Raw genomic sequence first — 24,608 nt, 5'->3', positions numbered from 1 at the left:
GAGGAGCCGCGGCAGTGCCCGCCCCCGCCAGGAGCTGCCTTCAGCGCCGTGCCTGAGGCGCGCCCGCCACTCGCTCCTCCCGACGCGCCGAGGGCGGGCACTCCCGGCCGCGCTGCGATCGGCGGAAGTGTTGCTGCCCCAGTTCCGGCGAACGGGTCGCGCCGCCGGGACGGCACCGGGCATGGCGCTGTGGCCGCCGCGCTCCCGGGACGGCGGCGCCCCGGAGGCGGAGGACGAGGAGCGGGCGCAGGCTGCCGCCGCCCGCCAGCGCTTGCCGGAGGTGCAGGTACGGCCGCGGCCCCGGCCCGCTGCCCGGCCCCTCGCAGCGCGTCTGGCCCCGGGGGCGCGGTGCGGGTCGGTGCCGGGCGGCGCGGCCCGCGGAGGGGCGGCAGCGGGAGGGTCCCCGTGCCGGGGGGCGGCGTGCGGAGCGCCGGCCGGGTGGTGAGGGCCGGCGGGGACAGGTGGTTCTGGCGCCGCCCGCCCGGGAGCAGCTCCACCGCGGGCAGGCGATGCGGAAGGAGCTGGGCTGGAGTTATCCCAGCGTCCCCGCGCCTGGGGAGCAGAGAGGTAGGCGGTGTGCTTCTCTGTCGGCCGGGGCAAGGCGGTGGTTTATAAACGCCCTGAAAGGAATTCTGTGTGCTCTCGCAAGAAGCTGCCATCGCGTTGCTTTGCCAAACAGTGGGATTTTCTCCTTGTTACTGTAGACATAAAAATGCTGTAATTCCCAGACAAAGTTGGGACAGTAAGTTTGATTTGCCTGCGTTGAAGTTTCCTTGAGATAATCTTTCGCAAATTGTCCTTCGTGTGCCCCTGCCAGCGGTTATCAGCACTGCAGATTTCATAACGTGGCAGTGGAAGGCTGAGGAGCTAATGCATATGGATGCTTTTTTCTTCCCTCTTGGTGGAAAAGGCATGGTATATGCTATAGAGGATAATATCTTGAATTACTAAGTGTATATTGCAAGCACACACCTGGAAGCAATGTAAACAGGGTTGCTTAGGATGTCCCTTTTTTCTTCCAGCTATGAGGGGTGGCATACCCAGGAGATTTGACCAAAAGAAACATGTGTTCTTGGTGGGCCTTGGCCACTTTATAACTTAAATTCCACTTCTAGTGTCGGTTCAAGGGAAGATGTTGGCCATCTGTTTATGTACTAATACTGAAATACAAGCACCAGCAGTTACTTTACTGTTGTGACCTGACATCGCAAAACCAATACTTTCTTATCAGAAGTGTATATTCAGAATGTTCCTACACTTGGCTGCTGCTAATGTTCCAGCCCTAAGATAGCCAGAGGGGTTTCAGCTCTGTCAAAAGTATTTTACAGTCTGGAGACTATTACTGATAGCAGCACAGGACCCATGATTTTGCAAATACACTTAACAAAGTCCAGGTGGCTTGAATTGGAAGTCTCTTTGTAAAAGGCATAGCTGTATATTGCCATGCTTCATCACTCCTGCTATTACAATTCTGCATATCTAAGGTGCCTTCTAGGTGCATTATTATTATTATCTTTGGGATTTAGGCCAGTCTGCTTCTACAGAAACTAGAAACCAACAATTTTCTCTCCATAAATAGCATGTCTGATTTTCCTCACAGACATACAGCCAAGGGATCGAATTAGCCTGCCAAAAAGAAAGAGAGTTTGTGAAGCACTCTGTAGAATGCACATGGAACCTAGCAGAAGCCCAGCAAAAATTTGGTAGTTTAGCACTGCATAATTCAGAATCCTGTGATCAGGAATCTGCTCAAGCAAGGGCAGAAGCCGCCGAGTTGAGATGGAGAGAGGAAGAGTGGAGAAGGAAAGAAGAAGCACTAAACCAGAGGGAACGACAGAATCTATGGAATGCAGATCCTGTTAGTAAAGAAGTTTTTAATAAGGTACGACCTACATCAGCATGCATGGAAACTAGTGCTAGCCTCTTTTGTTCATTCCCATTGTTACTAGTCTCTGAGTGTCTTCTGTGTCTTGTATAGCACAAAAACACAGTATGTCCCTCACCGTTGGGTCTGGGAAGATCATGGAACAGACCTTGCTAGAAGCTGTGCTAAGGCATGTGCAGGACAGGGAGATGGTTCAGGACAGCCAGCATGGCTGCACCAAGGGCAAGTTCTGCCTGACCAATTCAGTGGCTTTCTATGATGGGGTATCTGCATCAGTGGATAAGGGAAGGGCTACAGATGTCATTTGTCTGGACTTTACTTCTGTAAAGCCTTTGATGTGGTCTCCTACAACATCCGTCTCTCTTAAATTGCAGAGGGATGGATTTGATGAGTGGACTGTTAGGTGGAGGTGGATAAGAAAGTGGTTGGTTGGAGGCATGCAAAGGGTAATGGTCAATGCCTCAGAGTCCCAGTGGACATCAGGGACAAGTGGTGTTCCTCATTGGGTCTGTATTGGGACAGGTATTATTTTATATCTTTATTAGAATTACACAGAGGGATTAAGTGCACTCTTGGCAGATTTGAAGATGACACCAAGCTGAGTGGTGCAGTGATCAGACCTGAAGGAAGCCTCACAGAGGGACCTGGACAAGCTCAAGAAGTGGGCCCATGGGAATCTCATGAGGTTTAATAAGATCAAGTGTAAGACACTGCACCTGGGGAAACTCCCTGTATCAACTCAGGCTGGGGATGAACAGATCAGAGCAGTTCTGCCGAGAAGAACTTGGGGGTGCTGGTGGGTGAGAGGCTGGACATGACCCAGCCATGTGCACTCACAGCCCAGAAAGCCAAATGTGTCCTGGGCTGCATCCAAAGCAGTGTGGGCAGCAGGACCAGGGAGGGGGTTCTGCCCCTCTGCTCTCCTGAGACCCACCCCCAAAGTGCTGCATCAGCTCTGGGGTCCCCAGTATAGGAAAGGACTCCTGTTGGAGTGGCTCCAGTGGAGGGCCACAGAGATGATCAGAGGGCTGGAGCCTTTCCTGTGCAGAAAGGCTGGGAGAGCTGGGTATATTCAGCTTGAAGAAGAGAATGCTCTGGGGAGCACTTACTTACCTTCATGTGGCCTTTCAGTGCTTAAAGGGACCTTATAAGAAAGATGGGGAGAAATGTTTTTTATCACAGCCCATATTGATAGGACAAGGGGGAATGGCTTTAAACTAAAATATGGTATGTTTAGACTGGATATAAGGAAGACTTTTTTTTATTAGGGTGTCAAGATACTGGAACAGGTTCTGCTTTGTGAGTGCACAGGGAAGTTGTGGATGCCCCATGCCTAGAAGCAACAGAGGTCAGATTGGATTGGTCTTGGAGCAACCTAATCCAGTGGAAGATGTTCTTGCCTGTGGCAGGGAGGGTTGAAACTCCATGATCTTTTAATGTTCCATCCAGCACAGAATATGAAACTGTTAGTTTGCCTCTAATACTGTTTACTGTAATACAAATTATTTAGGATTAACTTTTTTTAATAGTATAATCTCATCTTTGCCTTCAGAATTAAATTTCAACAGCTATTTTTGGCTTTTTCTGAGCCTTAAAATCACAAGCCAGGCACAGTTATGTGAGAAATGCGGTTACCTTTTTATGAAGGGTCCCTTCAGGTGCACAACAGGCCGAAATACAGGCTGAAAATATGCCAAAGGTGCACAACGTGATATAGTTAGCACAATTGACAAGAATCCCCAGTTAGAAACACAGGTATTGGTAATCCCCCCTCTTGGTTCAGCCCTTTTCTGAAGTCCCCCTTCCTCGCTATGTGTTTATGGGAAGTTGGCTCAACCTTGGTTCTTAAAATAAACAAGATTAGGATTAGTTCTTTAGGAATGTGTTTTGTCTTTCTTTCTAACAGAGTAGATAAAATGCCAGCTATGAATCTATGCAGTTACACAATAATAGGCTACAGAGCTACAAATATATATGAAGAATTTATAAAACCAAAAATCAGTTTGGGATCACTGTCACATCTCCTAATTTCATTGTTTTAGCTGATCCAGGCTTCAATGCATATGATTATCACAACAGATCAATAAGTGCCTATCTAAAAACAGAAGTTTTTCAGAGACTGTAATTGAAATTATTGAAATTCTGTTAGTAGGTAATTCACTTTCTAAAAGAAAACCTTCTTAAATATGATAAAACTCTAAAATTAGAACATACCCCTTTAAATAGTAACATATTAAAATATAACACTATTTATCACTAAACAGTATATATCACTAAACAGTATGTCTGGAGTTTATGTTAAAGTACAATCTTTCTCTTCCTCAGAGTTTTATTAATCAAAAAAGAAAAGAAATTGAAGATGAAGCTGTGTCTGAACCACTTATGCAAAAACACGAACAAAAGATTAGACACTTTGGTGAGTCTGTTTATCCAATATTTTGCAGCTCCTGCAGAATTTGTGTTGGTTTGCTCCTTCTTGTACACAGTAAATGCTAATAAATGAAAGACGTAGATAACAGACTGTTCAGTTTTATTTTATCAGGACAAAGGGATATTCCACACCAGTGGAAAAAGGCAGAAACATTCCTGGAAATCTAAGTAATGTGTATAAAAGTGCATGGATTGTCTGTAGATTTCTCCTTTTATTATATGAGATGAAATGTTTTATTATACGTTTTTCTGTCTCTTGTTAAGCTATAAGGATAATGGCTGATTAAATGGATATGTTTGTAAACACGTACACTGAGAGTATGTGTGCTCAGAAATGTGTGTTTAAAACTCTTAATTATCCACTAGGTGTCACTTTAGCTCTATCATAGCTGTTGAACCCAATTAAGCACAAAACTGGTCTTCTAAAGTAATCTGAAACTTTGATGGTTCTCTGGAGTGCTTGCCATTCAGGCTGGTTTCAGACTGTAGTATAGGACAGCCAGAACAATCAAGAACAGGACTGAATTGGCAAAATTTAGTTGTTCTTACAAACTTGTTTTTACTAAGCTATTTGGCTTCTGAGGGTCTTAAATCTGTTTTAAAGAAAGGGCTTTGTGACGTGTTAGCCTTGCAAGTAACAAGCTGAGGCACAACACTGTCAGAGTATGCAAATGGCAGTATTAGGCACAGGTATTCTTAAGTACCCTAACTGCTTAGTGTAATAATATTGGAATCAGAAGACAACTCCCTTGCTGTGCATTTCAGCAGGTAAAAAAAGGAGGCTACCTTGTAGGCTTCCTAGCTGATAGTTGAGCAAAATTACTATTTGTCTAAATTAAAATTAAGCTGTTGCAGAAGCAACCTTATTACAGAAGGTAAATTTTGTACCTCCTGAATTCAAAGCCATGTTACTTTAATTTGAAATACATAAGTCCATTGTAAAAAGCTATGGTATGTTAATGATTTCTGAAGTCACTTGATCCATGCTAGCTGCTGCCAAGGGCAGTGTGGACTTGGCTACCCATATTGCATAAGTCCTGCTTCTGGATGTTGCTCTGACTTCACAGCAATAAAGAACTTAAATGGAATAACTTGAAAACAGTTAAAAGAAATATAAACTGTTGCTTTCTCTTTAGGTATTTGCTAGAATTAAGATTAATCTTAGGTCATTAGCATTGAATTATCTTTAGCCCAGTTATATGTTGATAGACGGGTGAAGCTGTATGTCTGGTACCTGCTGCCAGTAATGACTGCCAGTGATACTTGAAGGACAATTTTAGTAAGTGCTCTGAGTATTGAGTTCTGGTTTTTAAACTCAGCTATACCATGATACCACACGACAGCTCGTGATACCACAACTCGAAGCGCTAATTAAATTTCCAATACTGATGTGGCTTTGTTTTTTTTAGATCAAGCTGTTTGTGTAATTAATTTGAATTCTTCTAAAAATCTAGCAAATTGTGTGTTAGAAGCACTTTAATTTTTGACGGATTATAGGTTCTGTTCTTTGCATTTTTATTTGCAGACATTCAGAGGATTTGTGTTTGTCAGAATCACTTAATGTAAATCTCTATCCATAAACTTTTTAAGCTATTTGATGTTGTAAGTAACAGATACATACACCACTTTGTTACTGTATGAGAACTGATTAAAAATAACTTACCAAATATGCTAGAGATGCATGACTGTTATAATCTACTTTCAGTATCTTCAAAGTCTAATTATGCCTTTCAGTAATGCTCTTTCAGCATTGGTTAGATGTATAAATAAAACCCCAAATTTAGCTGCATGCTGTCATTCTGAGGTTAGTGAATTGCCAAGTTGTTATGTATACAAGGTATCAATGCAAGTAACTTCCTTGCTGCATTAAACCATTTATCCATTTAGTATATCTTAATTGTATTTGTCTTATTAGGCATGCTGAGCAGATGGGATGATAGTCAAAGGTTTTTGTCTGATCACCCATACCTTGTATGTGAAGAAACATCTAGGTATCTCATGTTGTGGTGTTTTCATCTAGAAGCTGAACAGGTATGAAGATGTTTAAATTCTTTGAAAGCATACATTTTCCCACTTGCACCGTAAGAAAGATGGCCAACTTCATTAGCTGTTGAACTGTCCTTCCAAGCCTCTCTACATTATTAATACTGCATTGTCACATTTATGTGTAGTTACAGCTGATGATGAGTCCCTTGCTTCTGTAAGCATTAGTTCTCATTTGTTTAGGAACTGGAGCAAAAGCAAATTTTGCTGAATTTTAGAAATACAATCACAGTAAACTTCTTTAAATCAGAACTTCAGTTTGTTTGTTTTTTGGTTTTTTGGTTTTTGTTTCAGAAAAGAGCTCTGATGGAGCAAGTAGCACACCAAGCAGTTGTAATGCAGTTTATTATAGAAATTGCGAGAAGCTGCAATGTGGATCCAAGAGGATGTTTTCGTCTCTTTTTCCAAAAAGCCAAAGTAAGTCAGCTTGGGCAATGATGTGAGAAATTCCTGAAGCTGTACAAGAGACCAGTGTTTTAGAGATGTTTTCTTCCTAACCATATGAAGCTAAATAATTTGTTGACTGATTGAGGCTCACGAGAAGGTGTTTTGTTATTTTCTAGACAGAACACTTTGTTGTAATTCCAGTTCTGAAAATGAAAGCTTAGTGGATTTTGGTTGTTGCAGGTGGAAAGCAAGATACAGTAGGGGGACAACAGGTGTATTACAGACAAATAATAACTAAATAGCAACAGCAAAGAAAGACTGGCCTTAAACTGGGGTCAAACTTTTGTCTAATTACATGTGTATTTTCAAAGTGTAGTTACGTATGGTCACCACTTTTCCATTTCATCTGCCCTTTACAGTGAGGTACAAAATACTGTCCCTTTCTCATAACTGAAATAGGGCAATCCAGAGAAAGGTGGGAAAACTGAAACTGTGGTTTACTGTAGACTGTATTCAGTTGTTCAAGATTCTAATGGATCTTAACATTGGCTGAAAGTGTGTAGTTAAGGTGTGAATCAGTTTGTGCTTTACTTTGGACCAAAGGACTTCAACAAGCACCTGTTGTAAGGATACCTTCTGAGATTGAATAAATGAAAGGCTAAAATTAGATTTAGTTTTACATGTCCTTAAATAAATCGGCTACTTTACTTGTACATATAAATGCTACAGATTGGCTTAAAAAGAAATCTACCTGAAATGTAATTTTAAACTGACTAACATTATTCCTTGATTTGTTCATTGTTGTTATTCCCTAAAAGGTGTAACATGCATTACTGCATGGTATTTTTCAGCACTGTATATGCTTATAACTCAACAGTAAATCTGGCTGAAGAACAAATATTTCATTTTTCTCTTTGCAGACAGGAGAAGGCTACTTTGAGGCCTTTAAAAATGAACTTGAGGCATTCAAGACAAGAGTGAGAATCTGGTCACAATCACATGGCTTTCAAACAATGTTACTCCATGATCTCAATGTCAATCCTGGTTGTGTGGGAGAGTGGACATCTTTTTTACAGGTAGGTTTATTATTTAGAGAAATTAATTTAACTAAAGCAGGATTAGGACCTGCCTAGAGAAGCTGTACCTTTCTGAGTAATAAAAGAGGATTATTTCTAGAATTGCTAGTGCTTGGGATATATCATGCAGTATTATTAATATATAAGGCATATATGGGCTTTCTTTTTACTTGCTGGAATTCACACAGCATCAGCATAAGTTCAAAAGCGTATGTTTGTTCAGTGCCTTTAAATTTTCATGCCTAAAACAAACACTGCATGATAAAACCAATCTCATGCTAGAATTGTATTCCCAGTTGTCACTACAAGTAGTGTAAAATCATGGGATCAGTCAAGTAACTCACAGAATCATAGAATGGTTTGAGTTGGAAGGGACCTTACATATCATCTAATTCCAAACACCCTGCCATGGGCAGGGTCACCTTCCACTGGGCCATGTTGCTCAGAGCCCCACCCAACCTGGCCTTGAACACTGCCAGAGACCCCACAACTTCTCTGGGCAAGGCAAGTCAAGCCTAAGTCTCCCTTTGTGATAAAAGGAAACTGAGCATACTTAGGTCTTTTTTACAGTTCCAGTTATGGCCACATTCTAGAATGAAGAAGTAACTTAAAAGATTGTCAAAAATGATGTATTAGGAGTCACAATTGAAAGTATTTACTTGAAATAATTTGATTAAAGTACCTCTCAAAGGTAAGATCAAACAGCTGAATTTTATGTAAATGTGCGGTCAGGTGCTAGAAATACTAAGACCAAAAACAAGCTATGATAGCAAACTTTAAAAATTCTTCACATAGTGAAACAATACTAGTTGATGATTTTTTCAGAGCTTATTTCCTTTCTATTGCAAATTTGTATCGTCATGAAATGGACAACACAAACAGTCTTCTCTGTTTGTCCTTCCATATATACAATTACAGAGTATTAAGCTGTCTGTTTTTCATCTGTTGCAGAACACAGGAGACCTACAAGGTTCCATAAACACAGATGTCTGCAGTTTCAACTCTGTGATACAAAGAGATGAAGAAGAATCCAAAATGATGGACACATTATAGTACTTTTAAGACTGAGGCCAAGTACTCTTTTTTTTTTTTTCCTTTTTTTTTTCCCCAAAGAAACAAACATGGCTATTTTCTTGACACTTATTTTTCTGGGTACTGCACTTTATTTTTCGTGTCAGATTTTTGTTGGTTTTATTTGGTTTCAAGGGGAGGGAGGGACTTTGAAGGGTGGGAATTAAGAAAAAACTTGTAATATTGTTTGAAATGTGCTGCTAGGTTTTTAGTTGTTCTTGAAGAGCAGGGTTCTTACATTGCCGAATGTGAAACTGGATGTGTTTTCTGCTACTAACCTTGCCTTTCATGACTTTAGAAATTAAACATCTGCACAAATACAATGTTTACAAGAAGCAACAGATTCTTGGTAGAATCTGCTATTGTCTTACTACAGATGTGGATATGTTTAACTCTGAATATTGGAGATTGCAACTGTATTCATGCTACCTTGCTGACAATATAAGCTCTCAAATTTGGTTATCACTAATAGCAATAAATCCGTATCTGGTATCAGTATTTCTGATCTGAATGGATTAGATTAAAACACTGGCTTTCTACCTCTACCTAAGGGGATTTAAATGTTATATTGTACTTTCATTAAACATAACTTGGTTTAATCCTAAAACGTAAGCAACACTTGTCTACAAATGAGTGCTGGGTTGTATGATTTCTAAGAGTCTGACTCTCTTCTTGTTCATAAGGCTAACTTCAGATCCTGTTTTTAAAATGAAGTTTCATTATGGTAGAAGTATTTGATGAAGGGAACTTGAGGTACAAGGGTTAGGCTAAGACTTCAGTTTAAACAAAAAGCTTTGTCACAGGCCATACAGGTAAGGTGTCATGCAGTCTTTGAAAGGTACTTCATAGGTTCTAAACCAACGTGGGTGTCTGATACTGTCAACTCAAACAGTAAAGTGCAAAACTGTTAAAAGCTTCCTGTTTGAGAAGCTGGACATCCAAATACGATTTCTAGACAAGGCCTTCCACAGAACGAGTCTGCTGTGCTTTTCTAACTTGCTGCTCTTACAGTAGGTCTGTCCATAAAAGTGTATACTGCAATTGGAAGACTCCAGCAAAGACAGCTCATGCCTCAGATAATGGTATCAGTACCCACTCTCCATCCTTTACTGAATTGTTCTGATTGTACACAAGGTCTGGAAGGCTTGTTGATTTCAAAAGTTCAGTGATCACAGTCTACCTCCAGTTTTTAGTTCAGGTAGAACAATCCCAGGCAGTGCCACAGGCTGAGGCAGAGTGGCTGGAAAGCTGCCCACAGGAAAAGGACCTGGGGGTGCTGGTGACAGCAGCTGAACATGAGCCAGGCTGTGCCCAGGTGGCCAAGAAGGCCAATGGCATCCTGGCCTGGATCAGCAACAGTGTGGCCAGCAGGACCAGGGCAGGGACTGTCCCCTGTACTTGGCACTGGTGAGGCCACACCTTGAGTGCTGTGTTCAGTTCTGGGGCACTCACTGCAAGAAGGACATTGTGGTCCTGCTGCATGACCAGAGAAGGGCAATGAAGTTCATGAAGAGTTTGGTGCACAAGTCCTGTGAGGAGCAGCTGAGGGAGCTGGGGTTGTTTAGCCTGGAGAAAAGGAGGCTCAGTGGAACCATGTCACTCTCTACAACTGCCTGAAAGGAGGGTGTAGCCAGGTGGGGTTTGGCCTCTTCTCCCATATAACAAGTGACAGGACAAAAGGAAATGCCCTCGAGCTGTTCCAGGGGAGATTCAGGTTGGACATCAGGAGGCATTTCTTCACAGAAAGGATTGTGAAGCATTGGATGGACAGCCCAGGGAGGTGGTGGAGTATCCCTGGAAGTATTCAAGAAATGATTGGACATGGCACCTAGTGCTGTGGTCTGTTCGACAGGGGGTGATCAGTCAGAGGTTGGACTCGATGATTTTGGAAGTCTTTTCCAACCTTAATGATCCTATGTTTCTGTGAAACAGAATCCAGTAATTTTCAGCTTTGCTTATGGCCAGGAAATGGAAAAGTCTAAGTCTGCAGAATATACCAGAGTACTAGTATGAAGGCAATAGCAGATCCACTGATACAAGTAGCTTTTCATGACACTTGGGCTCTCTAGCCTTCTTTTGCAGACAGACTGAGGATAAAAGAGCAAGGAGCAATTCTGTCCCACATGTGAATTGGTGATAAAAAATACAAATTTCTACTCAATGTGGTTGAGTTTGACAGATACTCCAGAAAGGATAAGTAAACACTGCCTCCTCCTTAATAATTAGTTAATTATTAAGGGAAACTGAAGGGAAAACTAGTAACTTCAGGTTGTTTTTTAACTGAATGTTATATGCAAGGGTAGTAAGGGCAATGTAACACAGTGACTTGCAGTTGCTACCCTTAACAGTAGAGCCATTGATCTAGCAACCTGTTATACAGTAAAAGTTACTGCTTAAGCTTCTAAGGGAATAAAATGGTAAAGTGTGGGAATAAGTGTCAAATAATGAGATTCTCTCCCCCTGCTCCTCCTGGCTCACTGAAACTTCTGCAGGCTGGCAAAAAAAATCTTAACTGTTTTTTGTTGAACTGAAAATGCAAAACTATTAGTAAACAGCAAATTAGGGTTTCTCAATGTAATAGGACAATATTATTATAGGTATTTCTCAAGAGGACAGTACAGGTGCTCACACTGGCATCCCTTCTTTAAATGTAAGGAAAACTGACTGTAGTGATAGCTGCTGCTTATATTGTTCAGGTATAGTAATTGGGAAGACTTTACAAATTCTACAATGACCATATCTTTTCTAGACTCAAATGTGTCTCCATATTGATAATCTAAAACCAGATGTACAGATGCAATATCCCAGCTCTGTAGCTGTTTACAGTCACTGCTAAAGGAGATTGGAACCTGTATTACTTCAGACATTACCTAGACAGAGTTGTTTGTGCCTCAGGTTTTGCTGACTCTTGAAACACTCAGTCTGGTGAGCATTAAAAAGGGACTGGGAGAATTCACTGAAAAATAGCAATGTCTGCAATTACCTGGGCTGTCAAAAGGTGCAGACTGTGAAAGTTTGTAATTCCAGTTATCCAGTTAGTAAACACAAGAGCTGATCAGACAAGAATTTCATGAAAACCAATCTAATTGCTACAATAAAAATTGCAACAGTAATAAGCCAAAGTTAATATTTTGACCACTGGAAATCATGGCACTGGCATCAATGAGCACATGTTGTTAATAGAAAAGACACATTCACTGGTCAAGATCATCTAGGTACAGGTTTACCAGATTACACTTAATCTATTCAGTATTTGCTTTTACTGATAAAGTCTTACAGGGTTACACAAAGACAGAGGCTTTACCAAACGTGTTAGACATCATTGAAACTCCATTTCCCATGCGTGCAAGATAGTTGCTCCAAGAGCAAAAATATAGACATAATACTTGTCTAGATTATTTGCCCTGGTACTTAGTGTAGTTTAAGCTGAGCAAAATCAGCTAATATCTGTGCAAGCAAACCTATAAGAACGTAACTCTTCCATGAGATCAGTTTACATATGTGCCAGTTCTGGCCTGAAATAGGTTTTTGCAGACTGGTGGTCATGGTTCTTCACAGCTTCTGGCTAGCCACAGCTAGGCACATGTTCAAGAAATGTGCTTGCATGTCCTTATCATTGCTTCATTTAATCAGTCAATGTGCTTTCTAATTAAGCTGTATTCTGAAATGTTTCCTTTGCCAGTCAATATTTGCGAACATATTTTCCAAATAAGAGACGCAGAGTAGCTGCTATTGTTAAAGACAGTTACTGTATTTTAAAAATCAGGTGTATTTAATATAAAAAAAGTACAGCATTAAAGTGATAACCACAGGCAACAAAATTTTATCATAATGTAAGTTAAGGACAGCATTAGACTTTAATTACTGGTAGACTACTCATACAAATCCTTGGTTGCTGAATCTCATTAATTGGGCATGAGCTATGACATGAACAGAAGTTTGACCTATTTTCACCTGGGAATGGCAGCATCTTTCTGGCTCACATCTGGCAACTTGGTTTGAAGGAAAGCATAGATATGTGGCCAGATCTTATTGGTTTCTGTTCCAGAAAAGGATTTCAATAACCCTTTTTTCCTAAGGAAGAAAAAGAAGAAAGTATTACAGAAGTCCAATTATTTAATTGTTCCAAAATCATCTCACTTGAAGACTGCCCAGGCAAATATTATGTGATGTAACAGCAAGAACAGCTGTAGCACTGGAAATGCAGGCTGGACATTCATTACTCTGTTCCTCAAGCAGTTAGCTATTGTCCACATCAGCTCATAAAACTGATGGCTGTCTGCAGAGCACTTAATCACAAACAAGGTAAAGGTAAGTAGCAATGTAGTCACAGAGCACGTGATGTACAGCAGCCGTCCAGACGACTGTGACTAATCCAGGTACTGTAAAGTTGCACCTCACAGATCAAAGAATGTGCATCAGGAAAAGCAAGATAACCAGGCACAAGTAAGTTATTCTAAATTAGTTGTAGGAACTGCTTTTATCTGTCAAGTATGACAGGCTTCTGTCTTACTGTGGTGCTCTGAGGCATATTCAGAAATTTCAACAAAATTAGGAATATCATTGTCCATCTAGAAAAACTTCTTTAAAACCTATGCACCCCAAAGATGAAGCTTCTAGTCTTCTGCTCAACAGTACTTGAAGAGTATAATTAAGGGTGCTGAATATGGAAATAGAAAAAGGACAATCCCTTCATGGATATTGTCAGTCTGATTTCTTTGTCTAGGCAAGATAAGACTAAAGCTCTATATGGTGACCTGCTATTATCTATATATTAGCAGTATGATACTTGCCATTTTACATTAAGAGAAACATTGTATAATTTTGACACTTAAAAGAACTAGTAATTTGTTGTCACTCCAGGATGTGAATGACAATTCTGAAATAGCTACTTATTCCCAAAGACTCTTGCTACCTGGGCCCATCACAGTCCTGTTCTTAGAGCAGCCACTTTTAAATCCTCATTAACAGCTTCACAATTTGTGTATCACCTCTTGACCCCTTGCACTTGTTAAAAGGGTTTCTACTTAATACATCCAGAAAACAAAATACTGTTAATTCTTCCGAAAGAAAAGGGAATTTTCTCTGTTACCTTACCCACCAGAGCTGTGTTGCTCAGAACAGTACTGTGATGTATTGAATAATGCATAGCACTCTTTGTAAAGCTAAATGTGGCTGGCTGCAGTGACAGGCTGTTTTACCACACAGGTTCCTGAAGTTCTTATACAACAGTGGAAAACCATACTCATTCTACTGGGTTGATTTTTTACCGAGTTCATGAAAGCTACATGGCTACCCACACCACACTCACTGTTGTGGTATAATATATTCTGTAACTGGAGAGATCTGTTCTTCGCTATGCTAATGCGAAATAAGCTTTTTAATATTTACCGATAATACTCTAGAACAGGTTTTGTTTGTGCATCGTAAGCCTGCAGCCTCTTGCTGACAGTCTCTGGCTTGTCATCATCACGCTGAACAAGTGGCTCGCCAGTAATGTCATCAATGCCCTGGTTAAAAGCAAACATGGGAGTAGATTTCTTACTTCTGTTTAATCATGTTTTGTGTGATTTTGTATTTAAATTATGATCAATTTCCAGTTAATCAGAGTGTAGATTTCGGCTTATAAAGAGAATGGCTGCTGCCTGTGTTCTTATTTGGAATATAAGGTGTTGACTTTCCAGTAAAACAGTCTGTCAGTTAAAAATATTTTCTCAGTATTGCCAATGAACATTAGATCATAGTGATGTGACTAATTTGTCCTCTGGAGCATTTGTAGAATATGGGGAATATGTAGACAAAACCTTCACGTAAAAGGGAAAACAATATTGTTGGTAATATTTTCCTGTATAATAGGAAATAAGAGACATTCAAAATAAGATTCATTTGACAATACTAAAATGGGCCAAGGAGTTAATGGCCCTTTGATTTTCAGTTGCCAAATGGAAGAGTTATCATTTAGCAACATCTGTAAAAAGAAATGGCGTAAGAGTTAGCTGAAGCTTTCCCTACTCAGATGGGAATGTGTGAATTCCCTCATGTGTGAATTTTTGCTCTTGCTAAGTAAGTAAACATATTGCAGGTCTATTAGATAACAGAGACAACTGTATTTCACCTGTTCATCTCTATTCCATGTTTTCACTTAAATATTGCAGTCCACTGTGTTGTGATAAGCCTGCTAATTAGTGAAAGGTAAAGCAGTTCCTCATAGCAAAGCTCTGGCAGCTGAAGCCTAGTCTTTGGTAAGTCTGATAATTCTCTGTTCCAGCTTGCCTGTGCTCTTCTGCAATTGAAAATAACTATGATTTTAAACACCTTGTTTTAAACAAAACAAAGGCAATAATTTCAGTTGCTCGCTTCCAGTGATTACCTGGTATTTCAAGCTGGCCTCTTTTCCTGCAACACTGAAATCCAAAAACTACAGGGCCTGCTGTGCTTCTGATGTAACTTAATAGAGCTTCCAAGTGAAATGTGATACCACAACAGCTAAGTTATTTAGAGTTAAGGATGAAATACGGTTTAAGCTGAGTTGCAACGAAGCAAATCCTTGTTCTTAAAAAACTTCTAAGGTTACTTAGGTCTTTATCTTCAGATTCCTCTTTAGGATATCTCACGCCATAAGCTCTCAAAGCTGTTGAAAAGCTTCCCTGACTTGCAAGTTTCTACATCCAGTTTTGCAGTACAGCAGCCCTTCCCTTGAAAATACCCATCCAGGTTAAATATAAACCCAGGGAAAGCATTATGTGGATTCCTCTGACTGAAGATTCGGTGTGTTTCCTATATATATTAAGCATGACTCCTCCAGAGGAAGGAAAAGAAAACTACATTTTGGACTTACAGGCTGCATGCAGAATAAAACCATGCCCAAATCCTGTGCCAGTGTGTAATGCAGACAGTATTCCAGATCAGTGAACAGCTTTAACAAGAGTTTACAAAATACCACGGTGTTCCGCTCTGCAGAGGACAAATATGTGGTCCACCAGCTCAAGTTTTACCAGGTCACTGACATACCCTCATACCAGCAGGGTGTTACTGGAAAGATTCTGTGATCCCAAGAAATTAAATGAGCCATTTCCTTCTGAGCTGCTGTGTTTTGAAACAATATATGCACACAATATTTTACTGCAGCTAGCAAACACAATGCAGCCATTTAGTGCCAACACCAATGTGTACTGCTTACCTGCACTTTGGGAGGACTGAATTCAAGATTGTAGACTCTGCCACTGGCAGGGTGGATCCAACGTGCTGTGAGCCGACACTTTATGGTCTCAAATGGCACGTCTAGGTCAATCACAGTGTCTATGTGACATTCTTTATCCAGGGCTTCTGCCTGAGCAACTGTTCTGGGGAAACCTTTTTAAAGGAAACAGCTCCTTAAAATTCCAAAAGCAAAGTTATAACAAAGATTACCTGGATTGTGTCATTACACAAAATAATTGTCAGACAGAAGAAAAACCAAAAAAGCATTGTCAAACTCTATAAAGGTTCAAGAGACATCAGATTTTCCACTATTTTTCAGTCTGTCACAACATTTTAGGCTGTTAAATGCCTCCCAGCTTTCATTTTTTCATTTCAGTTAATCATTTTCCCAAAACTACAACAAATATGTGCAGAAAGACCCCAAATTCATTTGTACCACATACCACTACTCTGCATAAAAGCACTGTACACAGATTTGGAACAATAAAAGCTCCAGTGAAAAGTTTCACTCAGAAGTCAGAACAACCTAGAAATGTTTGCAACATCTCTTACTTCCAAAGTTGTGTGAGTCTGACTTAACGTGGTGACCATTACAAACCTGTTTTATTCAATTGCAGTAATATATTTACTAGTTGCCAAATGTATTTACCGGAGGCAATCCAGGATTTGGAAGGGTTCTAGAAGTTCTAGTAGATCAAACTATCTTCAGGTATGATGACTGTGAGAACACTCAGGCTAATCAGGAACCTGCCTCTTCACTTCAAAGATGCTGTATTTTGCCCCATGAACTCTATGGCTCCCTACTCTGTGCCTTCAACTATTAGACAAATCTAGTGGAACTCAGGTGAGGTGCAGTGGGAACAAAGAACAAAAAAGCCAAGGTCTCCAGAAAGCATTTTAAATGAAAAATGGAGCACAAGATCTTCAGTGGTCAAAGCTACTGCAGAACATGCTACTGCATCCTATATTCATTGGAACAATGCATCTCATCAAAAAACTAGCATAATCTCATGTTCTTCAGTAGCTTGTCATTTGCATCATACTGTACAAGTAAAGTTCTCCACAAAGGCAAGTACCGATAGGTACAAACTTATGAAACTCTTGTATAACACTGATCTGTCCATTGCATGAGTTAGGAAAAACATTACAAAAAACATTACAGTTGATTAACTCAGACCAAGCACTTGCTTGTGTATTAAGTCTCTTGCGCCTGGTTTGCATCATCTTATTTCTCACACATTCACATCATCTCATGGAAGTGCTTATAAACGTTAAGAGCAGAGGGAGAGCCAGGTCTTCAACTGCTGTTCTTTTTTATTATTGGCAAGCTAGTCAGCCACCACACAGCTAAGTTATACAGCTGGAAAATGAGTTTGCTCTGGGACTGAGTAATGAGAAAATTCCTCAACAAATTGAAGTGCCTTTATAAAAGCATGTCATTGAAATTGAACCAGCATTTTCTACATACAGTGTTTTCTCAATACAGAAAAAGATCTACAAGATGTGATGAATTATGAAGATTGCAGGAACACAGAGAAACGTGCCCTAACTTATATAGCACATAAATCTAAATGGATTATACCCACAGACACCTACAACTCAGACCGCTACATCTGCTGAGACTCTAGAAGCCATCAACCTATCCTAAGGCAGTAAATGGGTATTTGGCTAAGTGAGCATACAAAGAGTTTAGCAACTCTGGTTTGAGCTAGCTGACCCCATCTGTTTGTTCTGCATTGCAGTGATCTAACTAAAGATTTCAGGTTAACCTATTTCAACAGAACAGTGTTGTTCATGCGGAGCCCTTTATGCCAGAGCTATCCTTAGTGTGATTTGCTGAGTCTCATTACAGATGCTGATGCAGACAAAAATTCTGCTCCAAAAGTTTAAAGGCAGGAGCATGTTAACATGCAGCAGAAATTTATTTATTCTCTTATGGTCCCAACACATTTCTCCTGCTCAGAGCTGCTGGTGGGCAGAGCTATACTGCTACACATCCAGATCCACAAGACTGGAACTCTGTGTACACAGGACCTGGAACAAAAGAAAAAAAACTCCAATATCTGCCATTCTCTGCTTTATTGATTAGGTTTCATTGTGCAGTTCACTGTGGGAATGAAGACTTTGTCTTAGGAAGGAACCCACTTGTGACTAAAGCCACCAGAACAGACCACTGTACATAGAAGCAATTATAATAAAGCACAGAGAGGGACAGAGACCTCCATGGATTTTTCCCTCCCTCTAAACAAAAAAACCAGTAACGTTTTAGTTTTACCTACTGAGACAGGTTGTGCCTAGAGTCTGAAAGAACACGCATCCAGCCTAGACACTATTTTTGTGCTGTGCATCCAACTGTACTCCCATGGGCTGGAGTAACAAGAGCCATCCAGTTCATGACAGCAGCAGAAAATGCATTTTCTCTCTAGTGTGAATGCTGAAGCAATGACCTTAGACTGCAGAACTGCAAAACAATTCACTTTGGAGAACAGAACCAAACAGTAATGAAGGAGATTTTAGAGCAGTTGAGCAGTGGTTTTTATTTCACTCCACACTGCTGCAGTACTTTTCTGTACTTACCTTGTTACCATATCACATGCCTACCTTCCCCTTTAAATAATTCCAAAGCCCCACCCTTCAAAAGTTTTCCATTCCCTAGGGATTTTAATAAGAAAAGGCTTTAAAAAAAAGAAACTTCTCAATGCATATTTTAAAGGGGAAATACCATAAGAATTATCATAAAAAATACCAGAATTGCCAGTTTTCAAATTTTATTGGAGTGTTGAACTACCCTTTTCAATATGAATTAAATAGCCCTGTAATGTTCTGAAGGCAGGATGCACCCAAAGCATTTTTCAGCTGAAGAAACTGGGGCAGACTGTCTGCTGAAAGTTCCACAACAAGCTGGCAACAAGCAACTGAAACAGTCCCAAATTTTCCAGAGCAGTTTTTCTTTTCATATATAGTGATATCCAATATGCTAACTTACCATCCAATAGCCAGTTGTACTGGTCTAGACCTTTTAATTCACTCAGCATTAGCTGTGTCATGATGTGATCTGGAATAAGCTGCCCTTGATCAATGTAGGACTTGGCAAGGATTCCCACTTCTGCAAAAGTAAGAGAAATTGCATTACACTATCTCTGACCTCCAGCAAGCAGAAAAAAAAGCCCACAAGCCAGCAAAAAAATTGTTGTGATCCAGATGATGCAGAAAAGCTGTAAACAAGACAGACAGCATGCTTGCCAAAATTAAATACCGGATGATCAGCTAGGATCTGACCATACAAATATGTATGAGATTAATTTGATCCATTTGTAGTTTCACAGATGGCAACAGGGCAAAGCACACCTCTATCCTCACATCCTCTAAATAAGTTTATTCGTATGTATTTGAAATACTAAGTTCCACAAAGTCTAATAAGGCAAGAGTCTTCAAAATAAGAAATATACAGGATACAAGTTTATTAAGATACCAGCCCTCAGACTTTCTGAAAATAAAGTTATTTTCTTAGTTTAGTGGCTAGCTACTTACTTACACTTTGACTTCATTATACAGATAAATGCCTTTGGCATTTAAGAGAGCAGTCTGCAGTGGGGCACTCTTGCCAGATATGTATTTTTATGATTACTAGAGTTACAAGAGGATGTTTATAGACATTGTACACTATTTATGGGACACTAATATTTTCCCATGGAACTGACTAACATTTAACACCAGTCACTTATCCCACTGGCTCACTAAAATTCCATCCATGCATCGTAGTTCCAGATATCACACTGTGTTCCTACATGGCAGGCAGTAGCATGCTGTAGTTCACCCAAATCACAGGTATAGCCAGGAAGAAATTCAGTTGCCAGGGTCGTGTCCTAGGCATAAAGTTTCCCTATTTTTCATTTATAAAACAATTACCCAATTATGTTAAGTCACCCAGAACAGCAGCTAGACTGGTACTATTGTGGAACTGCAGAAGCCTTTACTTGCAGCCACTTCACATCTAGTTACAGAAAACCAATCAGAAGAGAAAATGGGATGGACTGACATACCAACACAAGATAGGACCACTTTCAGCAGAAAGCAATGAAAAATGCCAGTCCCATCACTTAGTGCATGGACTGTGCAACAGGACAGAGGCCCTTCTTCAGAAGGGGGAACTGAAAAGCAGTAGATGCCCTCCAGTAATGGGAAGAAGGTGACAGTCTGCCTGAGTACAAAGTGTCCCTTCCCTACTTCCCTTCTTCATACCACTTTTATTATTCTAGTGTGCTTTGAACTGTGTACCCTGCAAAAGTAGGTTGGGAGGAGGAATAAATCACATCTAGATGGTTTAATGTGTACTTGATGGTTAGATCTGCTCCTGACTTATGTTGCAGCATTGCTCTAGCCACAATGATCTAAAAATATGCATAAGGCAAGGTTCACAGAGAACAGTTCTAACATACGCTGGAAAGACTCATGGGTTTTTGGACCCAGAGAGATTAAGGGTATGGTGAGCTACCAGCAAAACTAGAAAAATGCTGCCTTTTGCTCCTCTCTACAGAACTCAGGCAATTTAGAAAGTCACGATTACAAAAGGAAAAAATATGCACAACTGTACCCAAATAGTTATATATTAGGACAAAAAGTTGGTGCACTAGATCATACCTTTTTTTTTTCACCCCTGCTGTTGGTAGTGAGATTTAAAGAAGTTTGTAGGTTTCATTTAGTTCTGGGCTTTTTCTGAAACCACTACAGGCACGACAATCGTTGGAATTAAAGGCAACACAGGTTTCCTTCCTTTCTGTATGATAACAGCTATCCATGTTCCATGGTTTTACAAAAGACTGACATATTCTAACCACATTACAGCAAACAAGCTCTAGCCATAATCAGACAATAATTTCCCTAGCACTAAAGAGGTGGTGACAGATTCTCCACTCTCCAAAGCAGCAGAACATAATAATGACTGCAGATTGATAAGGACACGTCTTCAACAGGACTTTTCAACAACATCCATTTTCACAAGACAGCAAATGCAAAAATTTGCACCATGAAACTACTGTTAACTATCTCTAGTTTTCCAAATGTTTTAACTGGTCCTCTTAGTGTAACCCATTTCCCAAAGAACTGGAAATTGCAGAACCCTTCTATCAAGATCGAAACTCGTTAACTCTTTGCCTTGACTGAACTTGTCAAGGCTCTCTGAGTTGCCCCTCAGTTGTTCTCCTATTCTGAGTGGACTACCTAGTCCTGCTACCTCACACTTTATCTCAACCCCCTGGAAACCATTTCTGCAACTAGCGACGGACTTCCAATGCAATTGCAAGAAAGCTTCATCCAGGTTTACTTGAATGAGAAACTCTGTAGTAAATTCTGCTCCAACTAATTTAGAGCAAATTCCACCTTTCAAGCTGTCCATTGACTTCTCACATTCTGGGTTTTAACATGTCTGCTACACTTCCATTTCTCATCTTTGCTATCCTTCACAATCTTTGACCTGTCCAACCCACCTAGAATTCTTTGCTTAATCACTTCTCTTTCTATCACTTCAGCCTCCCTCCTCAATTCAAGCAACGTAATATTTCCACTTGCAATTCACACACTCTTCAGCTTGATTCTGGTGGTTTATGATCTTTCATAAAACCTACAGTATTTAGTAAAGAATGTAAACCCCAAAGCACTTGGTAAGATCACAGATTTCCTTAATTTTCTGCAATGGCTACCCACTAGGTCTTACAATGAAAGTTCATAACAGAATAGCTTTGTGACTCTCTGTAAATAAAAGTTTACGATTGTGCAACCAAACAGAAATAGCATGAATATGATCAGATATGTCTGGGCAGACATGCTCTCAGCAAATTCTAAACTGATGGATATTAACTACAGTAAAGTCAGTCATTGTACCAAAGTAATTATCCTTACTGAGCAAGCAAAATTTGTGTGAAGACATGAGGAAACCACATCACAATTGATTTCACAATACAGATAATTTTTCACCTTCAAACATGGTTATGAGTATTCCAAAACTAAGACTGCCTATCACCTAAGCATAATACTACAGTAATATTTACAAGTGAATGTAGTACTCTATGGCTTGAAGTTGCTGGAAATAAGAATACTCTCACTTCCTCACATGCAGCCTGAGATGCTTCGTACAAAGTTTTTCACCCCACCATAAATAAAAGGAGGTGTGGAAGTCAGGAAGGGACTTTTCATTATTACAAAAATCCACCAGAGAGGGGGACTGTGGCATCTCAACAGAGGCCAGAGGTCAAGCTAGGACTATACGGCAAGAATAATTAATATATTTACCTAGTTTAAGCACCGCTGTATGTAAACACAGATCATTCTGAAACCTAAGCATGGTATGAACTCCTAAGACAACAATAACTTTAAAATGTATGCAGTTCAAAAATTTTGCCCTTTGCTTTTCTGGAAAGCACCCTTATGTTATGCCTGCCAGTTCAGGAGTAGGCCTAATTTTGGAACAGCTGTTAATAATTTACGTGTCTCTACTTCTAGTCATCAAATAGACATCTGAAAAGGTCTGATTGCCCAGAACTCTTCCCCTTGCCCAGCCTGTTAAAAAATGTGAATATTTTTCACTTTTAAGATATTGAGATGTAGAAAGAATCAGAAACTATGAGCACTATTAGAAACACCTACAAAAACCACTGGATGCTTACAAAAAGCACCAAGATGAGGAAACAATGAGGCGTTACAAAACAAGCAAAACGGTATAACCCCAGATAACCCCGTTCCCCTTCAAGAAGAGGATGCCAAGTGACAGCTCGTGGAGGACCCACGGCTGCAGATATGATGTGGACATCTCTACAATATGAGGCCCACTCGGGTGGCGCCTGGCCTCCAGAAGAGCTGCGTGAAGTCACCCAACCTGTGCCGGGTGCGGGGGGCACACAGAGCTGGGGCTGGGGAGCAGCAAGCCCCCTGAGAGAAGCGCCTTCCCTTCCCAAGGGGGCAGGGAGGGAGGGAGGGAGCGGTGCCGGGAGCAGCAGCGTGTGTCCCTTCCCCGGAGCGGGGCTGTGTCACGCAGGAACCCCGCGGGGCTGCGTGGGGACAGTTCTCGCGGAGCGCGGGCGGCTAGACGGACCCTCCCCGCCTCGCACACACCCCACCCCGTCCCCAGTCCCACCTGTCCTCTTCTGCATGTTGTCCCTCAGCAGGTCGCCGCTGGAGAGGTGCTTCACGCCGAAGTGCTTGATAATCCGAGCGGACACGGTGCCTTTGCCGGAGCCCGGCGGCCCCATGATGACGGCGCGCAGCAGCGGCGGCACCACCATGCTGCTCCGGCCGCGGCAGCAGCGCCGCCCTCCCCAGCAGCGCCTCGCAGCGCCGGGACACAGCCCGCTCCTCCCGCCGGGAGAGCCAGCGCCAGCTCCCCCGGCTGTCAATCAGCGGCAGGAAGGAAACATCCTCCACGGAAACGCACGGGGGGAGGGATAAATGAATAGTGATAATAGAAAGACAGTTAAAGCAAATTGCATTTTAGAGCGTCGCAGCAGACCGCGTTTAGGCATCACGGTGCGAGCTGGCGCTACCAGCTTCTCCGCATCCTTCTGCTCAGGAGGCCCGTTTTGGCTGCTCCCCGAGCCGCCGGCCTCTGGCCCTGCCTGTTCCCACTGTCAGTCACAGAATCAGTATGGAAAAGACCTTGACGGTCACCGAGCCCAATAATTAGTCCAACTTTGCCTGTCCACCTAAACCATGTTCCTAGTTGACACACGTCCACACTTTTTAAATATGCCCAGGAATGGTGGATTCCCTGGGAATATTCCCTGGGGATATTAGGGATTCCACCCCTTCCCTGCACTACCATAAGGATTTCCCAAACTGAGCCGGGACACGGCTCCTTACCTGGCTGTCACCTGATGGGTGCTGGGCTGCTGACATGTCCCATTTCTGTCACTGCCCTGCGCAGGTGCCCTGAGCCTGTGGCTGACTTTGCTGTGCTCAGCTCCCCCGCACAGCAGTCCTGCTCTTGCTGGTCTCTCACAAACAAGCTCCCACTGTCTGGCAGCAGGCAGCTGCGCTTTTAATGAGCTGTGCCTGAGTTTTGTTTAAGATACTTGAATGTGAACAGCTGCAGGTTATCCTTGTTGTGTTCTTTCAAACACACAGAGCCGTGTCTTTCCCGCAGATAGGATTCAGTGATTCTCAGCTAAAGCAGAACAAGTGTTTTTGCCAAAAGAGAAGATTGTTCCATTTCGTGAGTGTTCACTGTAAAGTCCACAGCAGTAGATGTGAGCCTTCCTTCTAAAGGTTCTGGAGATGTTGATGGATCTCAACCACTGTCTATCCGAAGGGCTACAGTGAAAAAATGATCTCACAGAAAGCAGAGCAAGAGATAAAACATTGATGAAATTCAGCTTCCTTTTTAAAAACCTTGATTCATTTCAACATTTTTACACTGAAACAAGTAAAACAACAAGAAAATATTCAAATGGGTGTTTGGTACTTAAGAGCAGTAAGGAAATGGGAATATAGCCCCAAAACTCCCCAGCCAACAAAATTAATTGCCT

At 41.3% G+C, this 24,608-nt stretch overlaps 2 protein-coding genes across 3 annotated transcripts; one reads left to right on the top strand and one right to left on the bottom strand.

Annotated features, from left to right (window-relative positions):
* Positions 1–69: 69 nt before the first annotated feature.
* On the top strand, positions 70–9,499 carry CDC37L1 (cell division cycle 37 like 1, HSP90 cochaperone). 2 transcript variants are annotated; one of them, XM_085043411.1, is made up of 7 exons: positions 70–286; positions 1,742–1,882; positions 4,211–4,301; positions 6,231–6,346; positions 6,653–6,775; positions 7,666–7,821; positions 8,773–9,499. In XM_085043411.1, the coding sequence occupies exons 1-7, from the start codon at positions 182–184 to the stop codon at positions 8,872–8,874; spliced, it is 834 nt and encodes a 277-aa protein (XP_084899537.1). In that variant the 5' UTR covers positions 70–181; the 3' UTR covers positions 8,875–9,499. The 2 variants fall into 2 exon arrangements, with proteins under 2 accessions (XP_084899537.1, XP_084899536.1); XM_085043410.1 differs by having other exon boundaries at positions 72–286; positions 1,601–1,882.
* Positions 9,500–12,622: 3,123 nt separating this feature from the next.
* Positions 12,623–23,417, bottom strand: AK3 (adenylate kinase 3). The gene is made up of 5 exons (XM_085043412.1): positions 23,222–23,417; positions 19,079–19,198; positions 16,073–16,245; positions 14,284–14,402; positions 12,623–12,966 (listed from the first exon to the last, which is right to left on the bottom strand). The coding sequence occupies exons 1-5, from the start codon at positions 23,367–23,369 to the stop codon at positions 12,843–12,845; spliced, it is 684 nt and encodes a 227-aa protein (XP_084899538.1). The 5' UTR covers positions 23,370–23,417; the 3' UTR covers positions 12,623–12,842.
* Positions 23,418–24,608: the final 1,191 nt, after the last annotated feature.

Source organism: Lichenostomus cassidix, chromosome Z (genome assembly GCF_008360975.1).
Source record: "Lichenostomus cassidix isolate B80296 chromosome Z, HeHo_3.0, whole genome shotgun sequence".
Classification (NCBI taxonomy): Eukaryota; Metazoa; Chordata; class Aves; order Passeriformes; family Meliphagidae; genus Lichenostomus; species Lichenostomus cassidix.
The sequence above is the reverse complement of the archived record's forward strand: the minus strand, read 5'-3'. Positions and strand labels throughout refer to the sequence as shown.

Bases quoted from the DNA above. Each gene is read 5' to 3' on its own strand.
- CDC37L1 (XM_085043410.1), top strand. From the start codon at position 182: ATGGCGCTGTGGCCGCCGCGCTCCCGGGACGGCGGCGCCCCGGAGGCG. The intron at 1,883-4,210 runs GTACGACCTACA...TCTCTTCCTCAG, and splicing joins GTAAAGAAGTTTTTAATAAG to AGTTTTATTAATCAAAAAAG. The intron at 4,302-6,230 runs GTGAGTCTGTTT...TTGTCTTATTAG, and splicing joins ACAAAAGATTAGACACTTTG to GCATGCTGAGCAGATGGGAT.
- AK3 (XM_085043412.1), bottom strand. From the start codon at position 23,369: ATGGTGGTGCCGCCGCTGCTGCGCGCCGTCATCATGGGGCCGCCGGGC. The intron at 14,403-16,072 runs GTAAGCAGTACA...GCTTTTAACCAG, and splicing joins TCAGTCCTCCCAAAGTGCAG to GGCATTGATGACATTACTGG. The intron at 12,967-14,283 runs GTAAATATTAAA...TTTCTTCCTTAG, and splicing joins CCTGTTCTAGAGTATTATCG to GAAAAAAGGGTTATTGAAAT.